This window comes from Rhipicephalus sanguineus, chromosome 3 (assembly GCF_013339695.2).
Source record: "Rhipicephalus sanguineus isolate Rsan-2018 chromosome 3, BIME_Rsan_1.4, whole genome shotgun sequence".
NCBI classification, from domain to species: domain Eukaryota; kingdom Metazoa; phylum Arthropoda; class Arachnida; order Ixodida; family Ixodidae; genus Rhipicephalus; species Rhipicephalus sanguineus.
In genome coordinates, this window is record NC_051178.1 from 85,932,490 (window position 1) to 85,957,002 (window position 24,513).

A 24,513-nucleotide genomic window follows, 5' to 3' on the forward strand; every position below is an offset into this window, starting at 1 on the left:
ACGCTCCAAGGTTTAAATGCACATGTATACCCCATAAAGTGGACGGGAGGATGACCGCCGCCGTAGCTCAGTGGTAGAGCATCGGATGCGTTATTCGAAGGTCGCAGGTTCGGTCCCTGCCGGCGGTAAGTTATCTTTTCGTCCACTTTACTTTGTTCACATTTATATTCTAAATACTACAGATAACACCCCCTATACGTTCCTTGGCGTTATTGTCTGTGCTCATTAATCTAGTGGGCGCGTGAGACAAGAAAACAAAGCTACTAGCTTCGACCATATCAAATACTAAATTAATATCATAAATAATTAGGACATTTACGCCAACAATGGAGTGTTTTCAACCACCGCCATGGCCACATCCGGAAACAATCGAGACCAGTAGATTCAGTAGCTACAAATCACTTGAATGCTTCTTTCAAATATTTTTATCGGTGTTTCTTGCGCTGTCCTTCGGGCGTACATGTTTCCGGTATTAGCATTCCTCTGCATGGAATGCTCAGAGCCCCTCTCATCCCACTACACGGTTTGTCTTAAGACAAAGATTGGGCTTTTAGGCAGCACACTCTTTTTGCCACAGGTGCATCATTGATATGGACCGTCTCACCCTCCCCGAGAAATGGCAACGACTAGTGCGGCGCAACGATCGCGCGGTGGTGATCGTATTTGAAACTAGAAATCTTCCAAACGGCTACTCATCACGGCAACAGTCGAAATTGCAGGCAGAAGTTGCTGGGTGCACAGCGCTGAATTGACGTAGACAAGAAAGACGGCATGGCCTGGTCATGAAGACAGGCTGAAAGAGAAAAAAAAATGTGCCAACATCATTGTGAATAATTATTGACTCTTCGCGAAGAATCTATTGCTGCCGACCATGGCCATCACAATTTTATTGAAAAACCGTTGACTAATGTGAACAAAATGCCTTGTTGACCTAGTTAATTCGTCCCGGTGAAGTACGAAAAAGCGAAAGGTTTGGCTGGCAAGTTCTTCATTGTACAGCGTCTGTTTTCTTGTGTCTTGAAAATTTTGCGCTTTTTTCTATCTTACCTGTTCAGAACAGTGCATTTACTGCTTACAAATTACTTCAGTGGTGCTTTTAAGCATTCTGCTCGCGCCCGTCTTTGCCGCATTTTGCTTTCCATGTCACCTCTCCAATGTGCTTCCCATTAGTTTGCAAATACGATCCGCACCACGGGACCTATGCACCGCACTGGCTCGTTCGCAATGCTCACATTTGGTGAGATGATCTTTATCAACCGTGTCTCTGTTGGAAAAAGACTATCCTCCTACCAGCTTGACCAACGTTTCTCAATTTCAGTCATAAACGTGCGTGTATTCTTCAGCGAGAAAGCTGTGCTTTGGGCGATAATAAACTCAAATTTCCATTTTCAGTTGCTATAAAAGGACAAATCACATCAAAACACCCACTTACCAGAGCACCTTGATAGGTCAGGCGGCTCTTCCCAATGTGTTCCCGCAGAGGACATCATAATCGCACTATTTAAAAGACTGCAATCAACCTCACCTGAATAATCGCTCAATAAAATCAACAAAAATAAGCTTTGAATTAAAAATGTTGCCATGCAAAAATAGAAATAGGTAATTGGCTGAAGTTTAACTCCTGTAACCCTAATCATCACGAGCCAAGGGTATGTATGTTTGGCATGGTTTTGCGAAGTGTATGCACACAGGCAGCGGCCGTAGTAGCTTCGATTTTTGCGCGCTTCCGCGCTTGGTAAGTTTCTCTATAACGTGCTGATCTGGTCTCCCTTTGTTCCGGCGTTTCACCAGGCAAGTTTGCCTTTGCTTGTAATTTCGCAGCGTGCCGTCTAGCTATATCTAATGGATTATTGGATCCACACTGTCACTCGCTCTGAAGCTTACGCACAGACGGCCCGCCGGCGCGCCATCCCCGGCGAGACTGCCCCGGCAGCACGCCGCCATTGGAGCGATCTTGGCCCAACGTCGGCAAATGACGGCAGCAATATTGGCCCCACGTCGGCAAATCACGCTCGCGCTACTTTCACCCGCATCGGCCGGACGCCGGCTAGCCGCCGTTCGGCCGATGCGGGCTTGCCGGCTTCGGGCGGACGTGGGCTAGCCAGCGTCGGTCCGAGACAGGCCTGCCGTCATTCAGCCGATGATGGCAAGCCGTCATTGGGCCTATGTATGCTAGCCGATGCTGGCGTGGTGTCGGCCCCGCCGACGTCGGGTAGTCGGCGGCGTGGCCGTTTACACCCGTTATTATGTTTTAGCAGTGGTGGCTTACCGTCCGTTAAGTACGGTAGTACTGTACCGTCGTGGTCTGCACGTAGCTAGTTTATATGGGGACACTGGGGGTAGTTGCTCGATGTGTAAAGTAACTTGATCAGGCAGGCTGATACACGTGTTGTAAAGTAAAATGGCTGCGCGCCAACCACGGCAGTTCGGTATTACTGTGGTTACTGTACTGTAAGTATGCAGCGCTAAAATAGACTATTCGCCGCCCAACGGTATTCATCGACTACCATTGGTGCCATATTCGAAAAATGCTTCATAATTTGAACGATTGCTCCACAGATTTCTTAGTGTGCGATTAAGACCCACAATTTTGTCGTACCGTGCAAGGCCGAGAACGAAAGTAAATATTGTCTCTAACACAACTAAATTGATCAAAGACCTGCTGCACCAACTACGCATGCGTCTGAGAATTAAGGAGCAACACATTTGCAAGGTGATAACACAAATATATTCACAGATATGAACACACGCCAGCAGTTCCGGAATAATTATGCCATAAAGGAATATCTAAACATCTAGATACCGTAGCCAACATCTAAAATAACCCCACAGCCACCGTATTCCTCAAAAAAAGCAGGTTAATCCTAATCGAGAATGGGGTCACGCGCAAAATCATAGGCGGGAGCAGGGTTCCCCTTCAGAGGGGGGGGGGCGAAGGTTCATCGCGGCGCCCCCCCTCCCCATTAAGTCAATGTGTTTGGCAGACCTTGCGCCCACCTCCTCTTAGGTGACTACGGGGGCTGGCCGCCCCCCTGCCCCACTGTGCGCACGCCTATGCGAAGAGTTACAATCTCTTCAACGTTATGCGCGGCACATTCACTATAGATATTGAAAGAACTAGAACGGGCAAAAATAGGAATAGGGATTAACGAAGAATATCTTAGCTACTTGCGTTTTGCAGACGATAAAGCGCTTTTCAGTAACGACGGTGCCGAATCACGAAAAAATTCTGGAGATGTAAACGAAGGCAGCATTAAAGTAGGATTAAAGACGGACCCGAAGAAAGAAAGATAATGTTAGGCGGCTTGCCGAAAAAGCGAGATTAAGAGTGGCAACTAGACTAGAAGATTGTGTATGCGCGTGAGCTAATTACGAGCAGAGGAGCACCCCCCCCCCCCCGACGTTTATTAAGTTCACCAAGGAACGGTAGGCATTCGCAACACATGACTGGCAATTAATTTAGCGTTATCCTTTAAGCGGAAATGGCAATTTTTTCAGTGATAACTTAAGGGCCAAAAAGATGGATAAACTGCTGCACGCGACGCGAAAAACACTGCGAGCGGTACTACAAGATCCCATGAACTCTACATCTAAACAAGATAGACACGCACGCATTCCTAATCTAAAGGTAAGATTGTAACAGAAAGGAATCGTGCATAAAAACCACTCACGTGTGCCCGTTGGATCGCTAAAAAACACGAGCGAATAAAAAATGCAAGGGCACCATATCTGAATACAAACACGATGGTCAATAGAAAATACGCGATAAGAAGAGAACAAAAATCTGATGACACGTAGCAGTAGTGAACACGTGGCCTTATATGAGGTGAGCGAGTTCAACATGGAAGCAGGGGGCCACTGGTTTCTCGCTGCGGTGATCTCTGCCGAAAACAATGCCGGAATCCTGCCGCGTATCCGTCTCGTGCACGATTTTGACTTTCCACCACACATGCCCAACCACCGCACTTCTTGAAGAATTCTGCTGGTCGAAGTGAAAAAAACCTGCTCCCGCAGCTACGATTGTCCCTCCGTCGGGACGGCTGCCATACCCTGCCTGGTCAAGCGAGTTTCGCGACAATGACGCTGAACGAGCTGAAGGGAGGCAGGGAGGGGGGGGGGGGTAGAGGTTAAAGAAGACGAAAAAAAAGTTCGAATTCTCCCTTCTTGAAAGCACGGCTCAGCCTACCGCAATGGTGTGCGATCCCCCCAGCATGTCTATGGGCATGCCGTTTGAGAAAGGCGTTCGTCGAATTTTCAATGCATCACTTGTTGCCACATGTCGCTACACGAAAACTTTGCGTACACCACGTTGGAGCCGCATTTTTCATCGTATTTCACGTGCCATAATAATAATTTTATGCGACTGTTTCTGAAAGCACGTGGGAAGCAATCGTTGAGCGAGATTTTTACTTGACAAAGATATGTATGTCAGAAAATGGACGGCAACGAAGTGCAAATACGAACTGACAAACACGTGGCAAACACGTGTTTGTCAGTTCGTTAAAGATGGCCAGCGGGCTAGTTGATTTGGAAACATTCAAACATTTGGAAACATAGGCAAAAATCAGATGTATGCATTAAGGGACAAGGAAGGCAAGGTCACAAACAATATGGATAGAATACTTGAGGTAGCGGAAGAGTTCTACAGAGATCTGTACAGCAGCCGAGGCATTCAGGATGATAACGTAAGAAGGAGTAATAGCGCAGAGGAATATGACATCCCACCAGTATTGACAGGAGAAGTAAAGAAAGCCCTAAAGGGAATGCAAAGAGGCAAAGCAGCTGGTGAGGATCACGTAACATCAGACCTGTTGAAAGACGGTGGAGAGATTATGTTAGAGAAACTGGCCACCCTGTATACGAAGTGCCTCTCGACGGGGAGGATACCAGAATCTTGGAAGAATGCCAACATCGTCTTGATCCATAAGAAAGGGGACGTCAAGGACCTGAAAATTACAGGCCCATAAGCTTACTGTCCGTTGTCTACAAGCTATTACAAAAGTAATTGCTAACAGAATTAATACGACATTAGAGTTCAATCAACCAAGGGACCAGGCAGGATTTCGTACAGGATTCTCAACAATAGACCATATTCATACTATCAATCAGGTGATAGAGAAATGCGCGGAATACAACCAACCCCTATACATAGCCTTCATAGATTACGAGAAGGCATTTGATTCGGTGGAGACATCAGCAGTCAGGCAAGCACTGCGGAATCAAGGCATCGACGAAGCCTATATAAACATAATGGAAGAAATCTACAGCGGATCCACAGCCACTATAGTCCTCCATAAAGAAAGCGACAGAATCCCAATAAAGAAGGGCGTACGGCAGGGAGACACGATCTCTCCAATGTTATTCACCGCGTGTTTACAGGAGGTTTTCAGGGCCCTAGATTGGGAAGAGTTAGGGATAAGAGTTAATGGAGAGTATCTCAGTAACCTACGTTTCGCTGATGACATTGCATTGATGAGTAACGCGGGAGACGAATTGCAGCTCATGATTACTGAACTGGATACGGAAAGTAGAAGAGTAGGTCTGAAAATTAATATGCATAAAACTAAAGTAATGTGGAACAATCTTGGCAGAGAACAGCGCTTTGCGATAGGTGGCGAGACACTGGAAGTTGTAAAGGAGTACGTCTACTTAGGACAGGTAGTAACCGCGGAGCCGAACCATGAGAGTGAAATAACTGGAAGAATAAGGATGGGTTGGGGCTCATTCGGCAAGCATTATCAAATCATGAATGGTAATCTACCACTATCCCTCAAGAGGAAGGTATATAACAGCTGCATCTTACCGGTACTTACCTACGGAGCAGAAACCTGGAGACTTACAAAGAGGGTTCAACTTAAATTGAGGACGACGCAGCGAGCGATGGAAAGGAAAATGATAGGTGTAACCTTAAGAGACAGGAAGAGAGCAGAGTGGGTCAGGGAACAAACGGGGGTTAAGGACATCATAGTTGAAATCAAGAAGAAGAAATGGATATGGGCCGGGCACGTAGCACGTCGGCAGGATAACCGGTGCTCATTAAGGGTAACTGACTGGATTCCAAGAGATGGCAAACGCGTGAGGGGGAGACAGAAAATTAGGTGGGTAGATGAGATTAAGAAGTTTGCAGGTATTACGTGGCAGCAGAAAGCACAGGACCGGGTTGATTGGCGGAACATGGGAGAGGCCTTTGCCCTGCAGTGGGCGTAGACAGGCTGATGATGATGATGATGATGAAACGACAAAACGTGTCTTCACTACGCCTGGTCTTTTTTGCAACATACCTATTTTTCCCAAGTAATGAACCAACTAGCTCAGCAACGCGCCTTGCTGAGCTTTTTAGTATTTTCATAAAGCAAAATTATGCGACATCACTGAAGCAAATGCGCTTGTTACGCTTGACCAAAACACGCGCGTGAGTAAATATGTGTAGACAGAAATCGGAAGCTGTCCGTGTAGTATATGAGCGCTCGCGCCACACATTCAGCGGCTGAAAGGATATAGCGCTATAAATATGATGACAGGCTCGATTTATGCACAGAATTAGTATTCACATAAAACTTCTTCCGCTAAAAGCATTCGTGCGGGAATGTTTGGGTGAATTTTGATGCTGGATACATTAGTGAAGTCGGCCGACCAGTGGCAAAACATTTACAAAACAGAAGTACTTCGAATTTGGCCCATGAAGTTAATGGTATGTGTTATAACGTTTCAACATTTTTTATAGCGTTGGACAACTGGTCAACAAAGCGGCCATCTAATTTGAGTCAGTTATTCTTCTAAAGACCACCTTTTTTTGGTAGAAAAGTGACTGTGCTAGTGATAGTTGTTAGTCATTGTCATAACAGAAACTAATAAGAGAATCCAAGCTATTCAGTCGGCGATACTTCGCGCCCCGAGTCGTACGTGCGGCATTAGCACGGTACAATATTTGAACTTTGTTATTTGTGCTAGTACAGCAATCCATGCAGCGGCATTCTGCAGCTTAAGCTACAAATTTTCAAGCGCCTAATGCTCTATTGCATTACGATTGTATCCTAGGCGGGCGAGCTGCCAGGCTTCTTCGGCGGGCTGAAGGTAAAGCGCAACGTCGAGGTTATTCTCGTCACTGATGGCCGGCAACACGGCGTCCAGCGTCGTTGAGGGGCTTCCGTGAACTAGTTTGAACGGCGTCATATGTGCGCCGTTTCTTACACTGCCGTGTTGACTTCAGGTTATGTGCGGAAGATATTATGGCGTCCCATGTCATGTGTTGGACGTGCAGTACATTGCCAGCATGTCGGCGAGGGTTTCATTTAGCCGCTCGGTGAGGCCATTCGCCTGCGGGTGATGTCCGTCGGTGACTTGTGTGGCTCTATTTCAAGATGGTTTGCGTTAGCTCTGCCGTAAAAGCCGTACCTCTGTCGGTGACGAGGACTTTTGGAGCGCCGCGACGCAGGAGGACGTTCTCAACAGGGCATGTATAACTGTCTGAAGGGAGACAAAGAAGTTCAACATCGTCGATAAGCCATCGGCTCCGCCGATGTCAGCTGAAGCACGGCAGAATGACGGCATGCTCGGCCCAATGTTGCCGGTGAAAACCATCGGCTAAGCCGATATCGGCGGATGAACAGCAAAACGCCGGCAAACTCGGCCCATTGTTGCCGGTGAAAGAAATCGGCTAAGCCGATATCGGCGGAAAGACGGCTGAACGCCAGAGTAATCGGCTCAATGATGCCGGTGAATGCCCAAAACCAACTGAAAGGCGGCAAAATCGGCCCAATTTTGCCGGCGAAGGTCAACGGCTCCGCCGATATCGGCGCCAGGCTGGCAATGCTGGCCCGATGTGGGGCCGCGTACAGCCGCCGTAAAACCAATATCGGCCCGACGTTGTGTGCTGCCTGGGTGAGGACCAAACGCCGGCTTAGCAGCCGTTAAAACCCTGCCTAGTCACCTGGCACCGTAGCGGTGAGGCTCCGGGTAAGCGCAGCAGCACCGCCTCTCCTCAGTGGATCACGTGGCCTGACCTGGAGCGAGAGAGAAGCAATGACGTTAGAGCAGCTGCGGCGGTAGCGTCCGAGTTTGCCAAGAGGCAAGAGTATTCGCCTATTGAAGGCGACAGTCTTTCTTGGGATGCTCGAACGCAGAAATTTTGGTCTCTGTCTTTCTGCATGTCGGTCGCACATGATTCAGCCAGGGGGGTGTTACTCCGTATACCTCCCATAGGACGCCTTAATTCATGACGTCAGCGCTGGCAGCGCCAAAGCCAAACGACCCTTCAGTTATTACCCTGGCTGCGGGATTCAGTAACTCAAACTGCAGAAATGGCGGCGCACACGATATGCGTCGTCATGGCGTGCCACGCACCTCGTCTCCTAGCTCTCTCTCGCGCGCCGTTTTTTTATTTCTTTTTGTTTTGTTTGCTTTAGCGGGCTGCGCCATGGGCTGCGTGGCCCCGTCCCCCACTCCCCCCCCCCCCTTTTTTTGTGAACCAGCTCGCTCGCGCGCGCTGCGCCGCGTGTTCGTTGCGCGTTTGAATGTACGCAATTTGCAATCATGCATTCTGCAAACACTGCAGTCGTGTAGCGTGTGCCAGAAAGCAAAATAATAATTGTACTTGCAACACAAAATATCTTTGATCTCGTTTTATTGTCCTAGTTTCCGAAAATCAACATTTTCAACAAATGTGGTGCGACACAGGTTCAGGAGATTAACCGAAGTGATTAACCAATTAACAGGACATTAACATACACGTGTTCATGATCACTAAACAACACGAAACTTCCCGGCAAAGTTATAAGAACTTAAAGAACAGATCATAACATTAGGGCACATGCCCATATTAAAAACACAATTTTTAAACTGACGATGCAAAAGAGCTTTTGATATGTACGCACAATATCGCACAAGATTGTCATAGCTAACAAAAGTGAATATTCACTGCAATTCAAAACCAATGAAAGTAGTTGAAATACCTAAAAATAGAATAATAATGTAAAGGTCATTTTAAAGACGTCAAAACGAACTCCACATATAACGCAACTAAAAAACGCTCATTTTTGTATAACTAGTGATGATAAACACGGAGAAAATGAACAGATGATATCGGAGAATTCATGGCATATCTTCTTGAAATGCGCCGATTCTGCTTTTGTTCAGGTTTTCTCTGGGCGCACCGATCAGCTGTGTGGCCTTCCGGAATACTTTAAAAACGCTTCCATCGTGAAGAAAAGTGACAAGTTCCCATCAGATAAAGAGCGCCGTCTACTCGTGCATAAGTGAGCTCGTTTGTTCGTCTCAGAGCAGTACAAGTTTTCATACATATACCTAGAGCCTCAGAAAGGCGGTGATAGGAGATGGCGAGTAATTACCTGGAGAAAAAAATCACAGCATATCCACGGAGTGAATGATGATGAGTGGGCGAAGCTGCGGAGGTGAATCTTCCGTGAATTCTGCCCAGTACATCATCACCGACGTGAGATCGGGCGCGTTTATACTAAAGGTTCGATGAGTTATGACGACTTACAGCTCACTTTCATTTTACATGTACGCTGTGAATTTTCATTGTTTAGAAAACCATTGCTTTAGAAAACATCTGGCGTCTTTCGTTAAGCAGCTGGCGCCTTTTCGTTTTCCTTTAGAAACATCTGGCGTTCTTTCGTTTTGCTTTTACAGAACATCTGGCGTCTTTCGTTGGTTTATTTCATCAATCAACGGCGTTTTGAACAAAATTTTTATTGTTTAATCACGCACAGGAGAAATCTCACCAGGCACTACCTTGGAGGTAAAGAATGGCTGCTAATGGGAATGAGAGACAGAAGAAGTCGGCTTTTAGCTAACGCTGCGAATTTTTTATTGTTCAACAACGCACAGGAAAAATCTCCCACCGGCACCACCTTGGAGGTCAAAGCGTAAGACTGGTTACTCACTACGACTACGACTACGAGGGACGAACGGGTGCCGCCTTAAGGAGCTTCGCCCCTAAAAATGAAAGCACACATTCAAACACGCGGTTCTATAAGAGTTGTAAACCTGTAACTGTGGTCACGTCGCATGTGCTTCATGTCCGCTGCTTGTTCGTAACGATATAAACGCAGCATCGTGTCCTTTTCAATCAGTCATTTTTGAAAATATTAACTGTAGCCCCACTGCCGAGAACAGCTAATCGGTATGGACGTGAATTCAAATTGACACAATGAAAACCGCGACTCAAAGGGCACGCTCACCTGTCGTTCTTTTGGGGGCCGACACTATATTGCGGTTGTGCTGGAAGTATTTGAGCAAGAAAACACGATGCACGAACACCGCGAATCGTAAAACATCGCGGCGCACAAGCACACAGCGAGCGAGCACCAAGAAACGGACGAACGACGACGGCTAACGCACGCCTTACCAATGCCAGACACGAAACTTTCTAACGGATTTCAAAGTCGGCGGCGCCGGAAAGCGCGCCTCCCGGAGGAGAGGGAATTGATCCTGCCAGAGAGGGGGTTCAGAGTGTTGGGAGAAGAGACGGAACGCAGCTTTTAACTCTGATCCCAGTTCACGGATGGCGCCTCAATTTCATCTACCAGTCACGTGGGTTTCTTTCACTAGCCTTATTCAGCCACTCGGCCAAAGTTCAAGCACTTGCTGAACGCCCAGCCATCTTGAACTGGTAGCTGCGTTGATACTCGTGAACATTGTCGATCAAAAAGCAAATATCACGCATATCTGAGGCGCAACATCAATACGTAAGTATTAGGTGGTGTGTTTGTTTACTAGAAAATACATAGATACGTAATTCTAAAGACCCACTGTTTCTTAGGCTGCGCTGAAAATGCGAGGCTATGCGCCAAAAAACGATATGGTGCTGGCACCTGGCAGTGGTCCTGGGTTCTGCACAAGCTCATGTTTCCCGACGCCACTGCCACATGGCGTTCATATCTCACGCAGCGCCTCCTCTGTTTTATGAATGCCAGCCAGATGCGGCCGATTCAACATAGAGGAGAACAGCATCACGGGTGGCCGCGGATGAGACCAGAACTCATGTAGTACAGCCGGCAGAAGACTATCGTCTTTCGACGACATTTGCAGCGAAGCACGCAGATACGTGGCCAATTTTTTTACAGACGATATTCTTTCTAAGGATACTTGAACGCAGAAATTTCGGTCTGTCTGTCTGTCGGTTTTTCTGTTTTGCCTGTCTGTCACACGATTCTGCGGCCCGGCCAAACTTTAAGCATTTGCTGAACGCCCAGCCATCTTCAACTGGTAGCGGCGTTCATACTTGTGAAGATTGGCGTTTAAAAAGCAAATATTACGCATATGTGAGGCGCAACATCAATACGTACGTATTATGTGATGTCTTAGTTTACTAGAAAATACATAGATATGTAATTCTAAAGACCCTAGTGTTTCTTAGGCTGCACTGAGAGAGAGAGATAATAAAACGAGAGAAAGGCAGGGAGGTTAACCAGAATTGTACATCCGGTTCGCTACCCTACACTAAGGGGAGGGGGAGGGAAAGAAAGATGGAAAGGACAGCGGAATGAAGAGCAGGCGCGCGATAAAAATAAGATATAAACAAAAGCTTCCTTTTGTTTACAGGCTGCACTGAAAATGCGAAGCTATGAGCCAGATGCGGCGATTCAACATACAGGAGGAGGACTAACGTAGTACCGCCGCCAGAAGACTGTCGTCTTTCGACGACATTTGCAGCGAGGCATGCATATACGCAGCCAATTTTTTTCTGGCTCTCGCATCTAGCCATGCTACCCTTCTTTTGCCAAGGCCGGCCGGACTCGTCGTGCGCTGCGCTCCGGCGGCTGAAGGTCATTGCGACTCGATGAAATGACCTTGCGAGACCTGGAGTAGCAGAGCTGTAGTTCTAAAAAAATCACTCCATATCCACGAAGTGAATGGTGATTGAGGAGCTGGCTCGGGAGAAGATCAGGAAAACCCGTGAATCTTCCGTACAAGTCCTCTACCGTCATATGAAGACGTGACACACGTTGTTATATGTACATATATACATAGTGTTTTAGTAATTTACAGTTTTGATGAACTGTATACACAATTTACAATTATATACATATTCATGAAGTATATATACAAGAAATATCTAAGAGCGTGTGATTTTCCATTGCCGACACTTGCAGAGGCAACGCTCCTAATGCTCTCTCAATTTGAAAACTCATTAGTTTGAAAAATCATCAAGGCTGTCGAAGAACAAGAGGAAGAAGACTTCGTTTTCGCGCGAGCTGCGCCTGTAGCGGTCGCCTCTGGAACAAAGGTTACGCTTACGGCGCGGGACTTTGCCCCACCTTAAGAACCTGGCGAGACAGCTCCTAAAAGTTACCGACAATTACGATGCTACCTAATGCAAAATATGAGCGCGGCTGTTCACGTGTTTTCATTCGGCAATATATTCTGGAAAAAGCTGCAGTGACGTGTACTTGCACATGGATACAAACTATTGCTTCTTTTTAGTCTTTACTGTTTTTAAACTACCTGTTTTCATTTTTGTTCTTTATTATTGTTGATTATAGTTAGTTGTCATTTTTCTCGCATCTTTTCGCTCTTTACTATCTGCTTCGGCGGCGCGAACTGTAGTTACGTACAATGCTTTGTTTTCTTATTTTTCATTGTTTTACTCTGCATTTATTTTACTCATTTTATTGCTGGTTGTTTATTTTTATATATTTTAATGTTTCATATTTTTGAGCCGAAGGTTCCAGCATTACTCAGCCGGCCTCAGCAAATGAAGAATATCTTCGCGTTGCTAGACGCACCACCCAGAACAAGGGGCTGGATATGTTGTACCCTAGAAATGTAAAGGGACCCTAACGCAAGAATTAGGGGTGGGGAAGTGGCCCTCGCACAGACTGTGTTGGCAAAAGTTTAATTCACTGTGACTTCCATAAGTGCCATAACTTTCTTCTGAGGAGAACCGTGTACTGGGGCGACATTTTCTTTTTCTTCATTTGTACAGTAAGTTCCATCTCCAAAGGGCACCTGGCCGTAATTGCGCTGTGATAATTAAGTGTCGGCAAGTCGATGATTCACAATTGCAGGTATACCACTGAGTCGTTGAATTTTGCGCCAATTACGACTCACTGGAGACTTTCCAGGTTTGAAAAACTAATTTACATAACAATGTGCGCCTGTGCGCAGAGTACTCGGTTTAACATCGTCGAACTCCACCCTTGTGGGTCCCAAGTTGGCCAGCGCTCCTGGCGAGCACCGGCCCAGCCACGTTTCTTGTATAGGGCCCGCACTGACCCAGCGGCGCACCATCCTTTGGAATATTGAGTATCACTAGTGATAACGGTTGATGTACAGCATGCAAACCTGCTCGTTCAAATGCTATTATGGCAGCATAGCGACAGGGCATCCGCTCAAGGGTCAGTGCTTTAGTTATCGTCAGGACACAGCCCATGAAAACGGCGCTACGGCGTATGTTCTCTGCAAGCTTTATGATCATGTTGCTTGTTATGTTTTCTAACACGAAAGCGTTTTATGCCGCGGTCCACCAAGACTTTCATGACTTTTTTCCGTCACGGAAATACGTCAGCAAAATGAACGCCACCAGATGGCAAAGAAAAAAAAACTACAAGAAAAAGTTCCGTTCACAGGAATCCAACCCAGTACCTCTCAACTCGCGACGATGGCTGGCGGACATCTAGCCCACTGCGCTACCGCCTAACGCATGAAGAATGCTACGCGGACGTGCCTTTTATCTTGCGCACTTTTCTCTGACATTGCTCTAGGTCCGCGGGGTGGAGTCGCCGTCTCTACGCCGTAGACAGAAGTAATGCGTGACTTCTGGAATTAGCTCCGGCAGCGCGCCGTTGCTACGACCGTCCCATTCGGTGCGTTTCCAATAGAAGTGCATTTTTGTCAACGCTTTAACACACCGCGAGGTGGCGGCTTCAGCCTAAGCCTCGCTCATAGCATCTATCCACATTAAAGAATATGTCTCTGACGCTCGCCTGCCTGTCGCACCGCGTTCTCCGCTCGCCTTGTGAGAATAATGGCCAGGCTAGAGGGAAGACACGATGCTCGTCGCGTTTCTATTCGCATTTCACGACCCTTGGAAGGAGTCCAAATCGAGTATTCTTTCCTCCCTGCGAGTATCAGTGCTTACTATGTGCTTGTTGATGCCATCTTTGCGTGGGTTTTCACCCCCTATATACGGCGTCTGGATATATGTTAACTTCAGCTACCGCAAGGGTTAAATCATGAACATAAGCCTGCCACTAGGCGTGAGCGTGGGTGCGTGCACGTCAAGCGGCGCTACATCTGCGAAACAACATTAGACATTGTACAATCTCTCATATACCAATGCATTATAAACAATCAACTATTCTGTGACGACACATTTCACTTTAGTGTTATATCGATTCCTATCACGGAGGTATCAGCCATCTTTTTTCGCTATTATTTTTTCTCTCATTCTATGCAAGTTCCATTAGCGTCTTGAATTGAGCTGGTTGGCTGAAGGCTTTGTTAAATATGCGACAAAAACAGGAATACTGAATTTAAGTGCCAATTAAAAAATTTTTAGACGCATGGAGGTAACCTGTGCTCGTCAATTTCACGTTGAATACTTTGAATTGTACTGAAAACATTCATGAAATGTTAGCATTCCGGTAAATGTTTCTCTTTTCCATGATCTGTTACGTTCATCCACTGGCGCATTCAGAGCACGAAACAGATCATACTTAGCTATAAGAAATCGTGTAAGCCCAAAAATACACAGTTAAATTTCATCTCAATGTAAGTTTGGAAACGAATTTCCAGAAACCGTTGCTATCGATGTTCGTTTTCAAGCTCTTGCAATTCATAAAGCCCCGCCCTATAGTAATTATTATACGTATTATCTGTGGTGTCCTCCTGAAGATGCAGTAATTTTCCTCTCGGGCTGACGTTGAAGCTCTACTGACATAAAATATCAGAAGCCATAAATTAATAATTACAGTGAAAAGATAATTATTCGGCTGAAGTCAGCGAGGATATATGTCGTCAATTAGTCACTTAGTGCCATAACAAATGTCAATTATGGATATAGTTCTTCTCTCTTGAATGCGAGGTAATGATAGACGACGGCAACAACATATTTACAAGTAAAATACAATCACAAGAAAGTTATTCAGTTTGTTTGATACGACGTTTATGACAATAGCAACAATCAATTCTCGAGATAGCTGTATACTGATAACGACAAACTGTCGCAACGTGCGGTAAACAGCCCTGAAGTGTAGGCTGTTGTTATGGTGTTTCTTACTTCCTGTTGACTTGCAGCCGTAACGTTTAAACAATGCTATTCTTAGCGATAACCTGCAACTGTAGGGGTCACGTGCCTTATCTCATCCGCGTATGGTCATCAGGTCGGCAAGTACGACAGCTGACAAGCTGTCTCTTGTATTTAAAAAGGTCGTGTGAGACGTTAAGAAAATGCACACACCGGTCATGGATCTGCCGTGGCACATATTCCTTGTGTTAGCCTCATCGGCAACGACGGTTGCTTGTGCCCCCGAGAAATCCACGAAATATGCTGACAATAGCCAGCTTAAGCTGTGGGCTCTCCTCGTTGCTGGTTCTAACGGTTATGGCAACTACCGGCACCAAGCCGACATCTGCCACGCCTACCACGTGCTGCACAGCCATGGCATTCCTGATGAGCACATCATCGTCATGATGTACGATGACATCGCCAATTCACGTGAAAATCCTACGCCAGGAGTGGTCGTTAATCATCCTCAGGGTAAAGATGTTTACAAGGGCGTCCCTAAAGACTACACAGGAGAGCTAGTCACCCCGCAAAACCTCCTCGAGCTGCTGCAAGGAAACACAGTGGAAGGCGGCAGCGGAAAAGTCATAGCCAGCGGACCAAACGACCACATCTTTGTCAACTTCGCAGATCACGGCGCCCCTGGTGTGATCGGATTTCCTAACGACGAGCTACACGCTCTACCCTTCATGAAGGTCATCAGAAGTATGGACGAACAGAAGAAGTTTGCGAAGATGACCATCTACATCGAGGCCTGTGAATCCGGTTCCATGTTTGACGGCTTGCTACCCGACAACGTCAACGTGTATGCCACGACAGCGGCGAACCCTGACGAGCCGTCGTACGCTTGCTATTGGGATGAAAAGAGGCAGGCGTATTTGGGCGACGTATACAGCGTAAACTGGATGGAAGATTCGGACAAAGAGGACCTGCACAAAGAGACACTCAGTGATCAGTTTAAAATTGTGAAGGAGGAAACCAACACCAGCCACGTCATGGAGTACGGTGACCTCAGCATCGGAAAGCTTTCAGTCAGCGAATTTCAGGGTGCAAAAGAGGCAAAGCCAGTCGTGCTACCAAAGGTACCGTATGACGCCGTCTCCAACAGGGACGTTCCCATTGCCGTTCTAAGGAAAAAACTCGAAAAGACCTCTAACCCCCAAGAAAAGAAATCTGTGAAGGAGAAGCTGCGGCAAGCTCGCAACAACCGGATATTCTTGAAGAAGAAAGTTGCAGAGATTGCCATGTTTCTCACTGGAGATAACCCGGAAGATGTGGAGTCAGTGCTGACTTCGAAGAGGCGGCTAACCAAGTTTTACTGTTACGAGAAGGCGGTGCGTCACTTTAGCGACCGGTGCTTCAAGCTCTCGAATAACCCCTACGCTCTTCAGCACCTGCGAGTTTTGGCGAACATGTGTGAGTCGTCATACAAACTTTCGGAGATTATTGAAGCTATGGACTCGGCGTGCACACACCCAACTGTTGTAGGTATTGTGTAAAAAAATCTTTTGTGTGAAAGTGGATTTGCATGAGCGCTCGTATTTGGGGAATTTCTGAATCTGGTTTACCAAGCGTTGGCACCGCTGGTAATTCATAATTGTATGCATTGTGCCACCGGTGTGTCTTTGTTGCAAAGTATATCGTGCCATACACACAACAGATGTTGTATCTTACGTTGTTCGTCTCAATTAGTTTGACATACAGCTATCGATTTGTTTACTTAAATAACTTCAAAGACTATGAAACGTTATTGAAAAACGAAGCTCATCGGTCTCTCTATTCTTTTTTTTAGTCCGCTTCTGTGGTATAGTAGTTACGGTGCGCGACTGCTCACCCGGAGGTTAGGTATTCGATCCCGTCTGGGACGGTCACATTTTCATGGAGGCAAACAGCTGGAGGCCGTGTACACTGAGATGTCAGCGCACATGAAAAGACACCAAGTGGTCGAAATATCCGGAGCCATCCACTACGGCATGCCCAATAATAATATCGTGGTTTGGCACGCAAAGCCTTATATATTATTACTATTTTTCAAGAGAAACCACAAGATCAAACCCTCCTGAAAATTTCCATGCTCCATTATCCTTTATACACAAAACACACTTTAATAATATCTTGTGTGGTGGACAAAAAAAGTTTTCATTTGGGAACCATTTTTCTACGATGTAGAATAATATTGCGAGAACATTGATGAAATATTCCTTATTCTTGCTTTTTATGGTCCATTTTGCTTTCTACTAGAACCAACGCCCTCAAATCTTTAGAAATGTTTGCTTTTGTGCTTGTTTCATTCGCGTCTCTCTTTCATAACGTTGTTGTGTGAAGTATAACATGTCACTAGAATAATTTGTTTTTGTGATTTTGTATTTGGCGTTTATCGTCTAGAGAAACTATTTTCATTAAATGACCATTTGGTATCGGATATTTATTATGTAGCACTTCTGGATACGCGCTTTGGATGGGGAATATTAGTATAATCCTCGTGAAAATTAAGACGCGCAAAGAAAGCCTATAGATATTTGTGTAAGAAAGGAAAAGGTGCTGTACCGCGGCGCGCGTGCCTTGCTACATTGATTCGGTACGTCCTTCTACCAAAGGAAAGGTTGTGTATTCTTTCTTCCATTTACTTGTGTCTATCGCGAAACAATCTATAGCCTTGTCGCCACGTACGTTGGCGTCGACTAGATTAAGCACACGCGTTTTTTTGTGCCTCACAACGCGGCTGCCTCTAACGCACGACCACTCAAATGAACACACGGGTCTCAAATGAACGGCACATGATAATGAACGTTACATTCTTAAGTAAATATTAGGCACCCACGAGTTTATGTATTCATGCCCGATGCCTGAAGCGGGAACGTTCTCAGGTCTGGTTCCAACAATAAGATGAAAGGGCACCTGCGACAAAAATTAAGCATGTCGTTTTCAACGCTTGTTCTGGTACTGTGGAATGCGCCGACATCGTTGCGCAAGCGACAACGCCGAAAACGAAGCTGTTATAATTTTACTTCACCTGATAAGCTACGTTGATTTCGGACTACACGACACACATCGGCTATTTATGTTATGAGAAGTGACGTTCCGTCATGTGGCAGTGGCGATAAAGGCCGCGCGTTTTGATTGGCTTGATGCGACAAGTACCATGTAATATTCATACGGTGGTAGCTAGGTGGTACTGAGCCCTAAAGAGAATAAAACCCCTGTTCATGCTTTCCCAGAAAGAAATCATTCCTGTTTCTAACTGATGTATACTCAAAACAACGAACACGATTCTAGGTGCGCTGTCGAACTGGTGGGAATGGTGATCGAGGCATACTCTTCCGCGTTTTGCCTTTTGCGGCATCGGGCGACAGCAGCCACACCAGCACCTGCGAAACACGCAACACTCAGTTCGGCACGATGCTGTCAACGAAAAAACAAAATGCAAAAACAAAGGCTTTTCAACATGAAATCACATTTCATAACAAAAAATTGGCCGCGTATCTGCGTGCTTCACTGCAAATGTCGTCTAAAGACGATAGAAGAGGCGCTGCGTGAGATACGGACGCCATCTGGCAATACGTCGGGAAACATGAGTGTTGTGTTGCGGGCTGGTAGTCCCGGCGCAGCAGCAGGCGAAGACCGGCGGTGACCACGCGACCGGCGGGGACGCCAGCCAGCCCGAACACGCGGTTGGCGCGAAGCGCTGAAGCAGAAGAAAACGGCCGCACTCAACGAGTACTCTCCACACACTCTTTTATTTACACGCCGCCTGGGTAAAAACAGGAATGCCAGAGCGGCGCCCCATGGTATTCGTACAGTGCAATACAGAACTGAACCGAAACACAACAATGAGCTCGTGCAGAGGCACGGAGGAAGGCAAGTTTCAGGCAGTCGCATTTTCAGCGCAGCTTAAGAAACTAGGGTTTTTAGAATTACGTATGTTTGCATTTTCTATTACAGGAACACACCACCTAATACTTACCTAGTGATGTTGCGCTTCAGATATGCAATGTTTGCTTTCTGATCGACAATGTACACAAGTATGAACCTAGTCAGCCGTTCAAGATGGCTGGCTCTTGGGCAAGTGGTTCAACTTTGGCCGAGTGGCTGAATCGAGTGACGTGCCGACAAACACAGACAGACAGACCAAAATTTCTTCGTTTAAGTATCCCAAGAAAGACTATCGTCTTTAAAAAAAATCCACGCGTCTCCACGAAGTGAATCATGACGAGTGGGAAAAGCCCTGTTTATCGTATGGGTGTGTAACCGTACGTTACCCGGGCGTTGCTGCATATAATGTGAATTGAGTGACATGCAGTTACATGAACTGACATAAAGAGTCTACGAAAAAGCTATACTCGGGGACAACTTTCTCTGGCAATGAAGGGAAAGCTACAGAGCCATAATGCACGTATCCTACCGCTAATGAATGTAGTCCCGCAATTGAATCCGTATTTTCTGCGTGAGATATATGACATACTCCTTCATGTTCTACATGTAGCTTTTTGAGACGGAACACAGAGCACACAAGCGAGATATTTGTATTTCGTTTACTCTATACGTTGTCATATTACGTGTTTGCGTGCTTGAAAAAGTTGCGCCTTTTACCCGTACCTTAGATGCTAAGCAGCGTTTGCGTCGAAATGCAACGCTAGCCATCGCTTTCCACGGCGCTACGAGACGCGCGCCAAACCGGACTACTTCGCGTAGCAGTACATGTGCAGACGCTCCGCCCCCGTAGCTTCCCTTCATTGCCACAGAATGTTGTCCCCGAGTATAGGGCCTAAGGTCCATAATGTCTACATTGAAGTCGCCGACTAGTATAAAGTGTTTGTCCTTGTCGGTGTTTTATATTGTTCTGTCACAATTATGATTGATGTGCGTCTGTTGTAAACCTTTTTTTATTCACATACACACGTATATGCTTCGACTGTAGCAATGGGTTTCTATATGCCGTGACAGCCGACGACAAAGCTAGGTCTTAAGGTCCACAATGTGTACGGTGAAGTCGCCGACTAGTATAAAGGGTTTTGTGCTTGCGGGTCTTCTACATTGTTTCGTCAAATGTATGATCGATATTAGTCTATTGTTAAACCTATTGTTAAAACCGCGCATCTCCATGAAGTGAATTATGTCGAGTGGTCGAGTAGGTGTGTAAGCACGGACGGACAACGTGGTTGGACAAGCCTCGGCCCTAAGGAGCTTCGCCCCTAAAAGAAAAATTCTGAACTCTTACCAACCGACGCCATCCGCGTCATCGGGGGGTAACGTTTCGTCCGGGCCTTCGGAGCCATCCTCGCGTTGCGCGAGGCTCAGCGACGCACTTTGAATTTGCGATGGCGTGCACGGCATGCAGACCATCGTTGCGTCGCAAGAGCTCGCGCTCGAGGTCTGTTAGGTCTTTCACACTCATTGTGTATACTAATGGGAGCGCCTGCTAGCTGACGCCCGTGGTTCGTCGTAGCCATGGTAACAACGCCGTCAAAAATAGTGGTGGCGAGGCCTGTGTGAAGGCCGCCATGAGACGAGACTTCCGGTATTTTCTGTAAGACGCGCACGGTGGTTGGAAACGGCCTGTGACGTCAACCGGAGAGCGAATTGCGAAAGGGAATGTTTCTTGTGGTCGGCGGCTCGAGTTTTGAGCTTTGCTAATCAGATCAAATTTCGTGCACCAATTCTGCTCATTCATTTTGCGTTCGTCTCGGCATTTATTACTACACGCATTCCAGCGCTAAATAAGGCAGTCGTAAAAACGTCGCAGGTCCCCTTCAATACCAAATAATTACAGTTTTAGAAAAAGTGTGTGCGTTTGCGGTGATTATTTCCATATCCTGCGAAGCGCAGGTGCAGCTACATCTATATAAACGTGTTGAGTGAGTCCGTCTTAACGGCCACAGTATTTCTGTGACCAATAATCTCGGTGCGGCCTTGAAGTTACTAAACAAAGCATGACGAAACACTCGGTAAATGCGAATTCCGAAAGTCGTTGCACAGAATATTTATGCTATGGTCGGTGTTATCGAGTGGTCCAATTAGGCGGTATGACGTGATTTAATATTTGTAGGAATAGGCTAATGACATAACGAGCCGAGAAAACCGCTGCGTTGAAATGAGAACCATGGCGTTGTTCTTCGCTAATAATACATTTTGGCAGCCAGTAAAGTGATTCGATGTGAATTACACCCCAGCACACCAGTTGCGGTCTGCCGGTATGAAAAATTCTGTCGTGAGGGCGAAATTCAATATATGTCTACGAAATGGTGTGTTCTGCAGGGGAGAACAAATATTAAAGCGGCAAAGACCATGTCTTCGAAGAGGCTGTGACAAAAAAAAACAAAAGAAGAAAGAAAAGAAACGCTGATCATCCTCCCCTCGCTTTTAGTGCGAAATAACGACAAACATATTATTCGCTTAAATTCACTTGCCCAGAGCAGGAAAAAAAATCTCTAGGTAATGAACACGTTTTTGTTTAAGTACTAGATAAGCAAACTCCTGATTGCAGGAAACCATGGTGTTCTGATGCTTGTCTTGCATGTTACTTGTGTTAGGTGGTCGTGGGGGTTTGGACTCGTCAGCAGGGTCTAGCATTGGTGCACCGTTAGCGGCAGGTCCAGCCAGGGGATTTCTCGAAAATATTTTGTATTTATGTTTTTCCCCTACTGCCCTACTACTGTTTTGAGAACCCAACGAAGGCAGTACTCTGCACCTTCGCTATACTCGCTGAGAGGACTGATAATACGATCACACGCGAGTGTTACGTGATCGTGTTTGCACCTTTTGCTACACCCACACAAGAAAAAATGTTTTACTTGAGCAACAACTCCTTCAAAAGAAGCTTCTTACGATGCACAGATATCGGCAGCAGTGTCCGTGCGCGAAAACCCCGGCGCTGGTTAGTGTAAAGAAATTCGGCCCTCCAAGGGGCACAGGTCGCATTGGTATTTGTACGAGCCGTTTTTCAATACCTGACGCTCTCTCAATCGTGGGCTTGTCGGCAGGCGGACGTTTCTAATATCGAGGTCTCTTGTCATTCCACATTTCAATATCTCATTGTAGGACAGTCGTTGGTTGCGCTTGTTCTACTGAACGCCGGCGCTGTAACGTGAGTTATTGGGCGCTATGCTAACCACGCAGGCGCGTCCTCTTGCCACGCCCGCAACCAATCAGAGCCTTTTCGCTTCTACCATGGAAGTAAAGGGTGCGAAACGGTCTCGCGCGCGTTACGCCTACTTCATTTTCTTTCAGATCGGTCTCGGAAAACGCACGAGGGGTCCGCTAGCAGTGAAGGAGATCGGAAGAAACAACGAAATACCTAAAGACCTAAAACGAATAAATATATAAAGAAAGAAAGAAAAATGAAAAAAAGAAAGGAAGAAAGGAAGAAAGCGAGAAAGAAAGAAAGAAAGAAAGAAAGAAGAAAGAAGAAAGAAAGAAAGAAAGAAGAAAGAAAGAAAGAAGGGAGAAAGGAAGCAAGCAAGATGGATGGATGGATGGTGGATGGATGGAGTGGATGGATGATGGATGGATGGATGATGGATGGATGGATGGATATAATAGGTTCAGTAGTAGATCAGGGTTCTCTTCCCGCACACGACAAGTTTTCCCGAGAAGGGAAGGGCTCCAGAAATTTAAACCGTTTGAATTCGCCGGTACAAACATAAATTAATTGATTAATCAACGTAAAACCCCTAATGACTTGCAATTTAGCGATCATTGACCAAGCCGGTGATCTATAGTTGGCAGAATAATTCATAGTTTCGTCGCAAGGGCGAAACAATGAATGCGATAGCATTAATTCGAAGGTTGCATGAAGTAAGGCTAGCAGCCGACTCGTTTAGAATCCGATCTTGCGTAACTCTAAAAGAAGCGGGTTTCAGGAAAAACGCCGCTCCAGGGAAGCAGGCGGTTTTTGTGTCAACCAAAAAAATTGGCCGCGTATCTGCGTGCTTCGCTGCAATGTCGTCTAAAGACGATCAGTAAGAGGGCGCTGTGCGTGAGATATGGCGCCATATGGCAATACGTCGGGAACATGAATGCTGTGTTGGCGGGCTGGTAGTCACTGCGCGCAGCAGGCGAAGACCGCGGTGACCAACGCGACCGCGGCGGGGACGCCAGCCAGCCCGAACACGCGGTTTGGCGCGAAGCGCTGAAGCAGAAGAAACGTCCGCATTCAACGAGTACCTTCCACACACTCTTTTATTTACACGTCGCCTGGGTAAAACAGGAATGCCAGAGCGGCGCCCCATGGATTTCGTACAGTGCAAACAGACACCGAAACCGAAACGCAAGAATGAGCTCGTGCAGAGGGCACGGAGGAAAGCAAGTTTCAGCACAGTCGCATTTCCAGCGTGCAGCTAAGAAACGAGTGTCTTTATAATTACGTATCTATGCATTTTCTATTAAAGGAACACACCACCTAATACTTACCTAGTGATGTGGTTGCCATCAGATATGCATTGTTTGCTTTCTGATCGACAATGTACACAAGTATGAACCTAGTCAGCGTTCAAGATGGCTGGCCCTTGGGCAAGTGTTCAACTTTGCCGAGTGACATGCCGACAAAAGAAAGACAGACAGACCAAAATTTCTCCGTTTTAAGTATCCCGAAAGACTATCGTCTTTAAAAACGATGGAGCCAGCCGGCGCTTTCACCTCTGCTTGAGCCGCCCCCGTCAGCAGCGCCTTCACGACCTTTCACTCGCATATAGAACATAGAAGAGTTACGCGCGCTGTTGTCAGTTTCGACTCTATAGGGAAGGTGACAGCGACGGCAAACACGCCTGGACTTTCCATATCTTTCTATCGCAATAAGACGTTAATCGATCACACCTCGAGCAAACGCACCCACACGGAGAAAATTGCTGACCACGCCCACGACAAACAAGAACAACAAAAGAAAAAAACACAGCATATCCACGAGTGAATGATGATGAGTGGTGCGAAGCTGCAGGTTCATCGGTAAACCGTGAATCTTCCGTGAATTCGCCCAGTACATCATCACCGACGTGAGATCGGGCGGTATATACAAAGGTTCGATGAGTTATGACACTTGCAGCTCACTTTAATTTTACATGTACGCTGTGAATTTTCATTGTTTAGAAAACCATTGCTTTAGAAAATATATGCGTCTTTCGTTAAGCACTGGCGTCTTTTCGTTTTGCTTTAGAAACATCTGGGTTCTTTTCGTTTTGCTTTAGAAAACCGGCGTAATTTCGTTGGGTATTTCATCAATCACGGCGTTTTGAACAATTTTTATTGTTTAATCCACGCACGGAGAATTT

At 46.3% G+C, this 24,513-nt stretch overlaps 2 protein-coding genes across 2 annotated transcripts in view; both read left to right on the forward strand.

Moving 5' to 3' along the window:
• LOC119386812 (uncharacterized) overlaps positions 1-24,513 on the forward strand; it is a 172,510-nt gene that overhangs the window by 104,146 nt on the left and 43,851 nt on the right. The gene's annotated exons all lie outside the window — the stretch shown is intronic.
• Positions 15,430-16,749, forward strand: LOC119386808 (legumain). Its single transcript, XM_037654081.1, has one exon. The coding sequence runs from the start codon at positions 15,430-15,432 to the stop codon at positions 16,747-16,749; it is 1,320 nt and encodes a 439-aa protein (XP_037510009.1).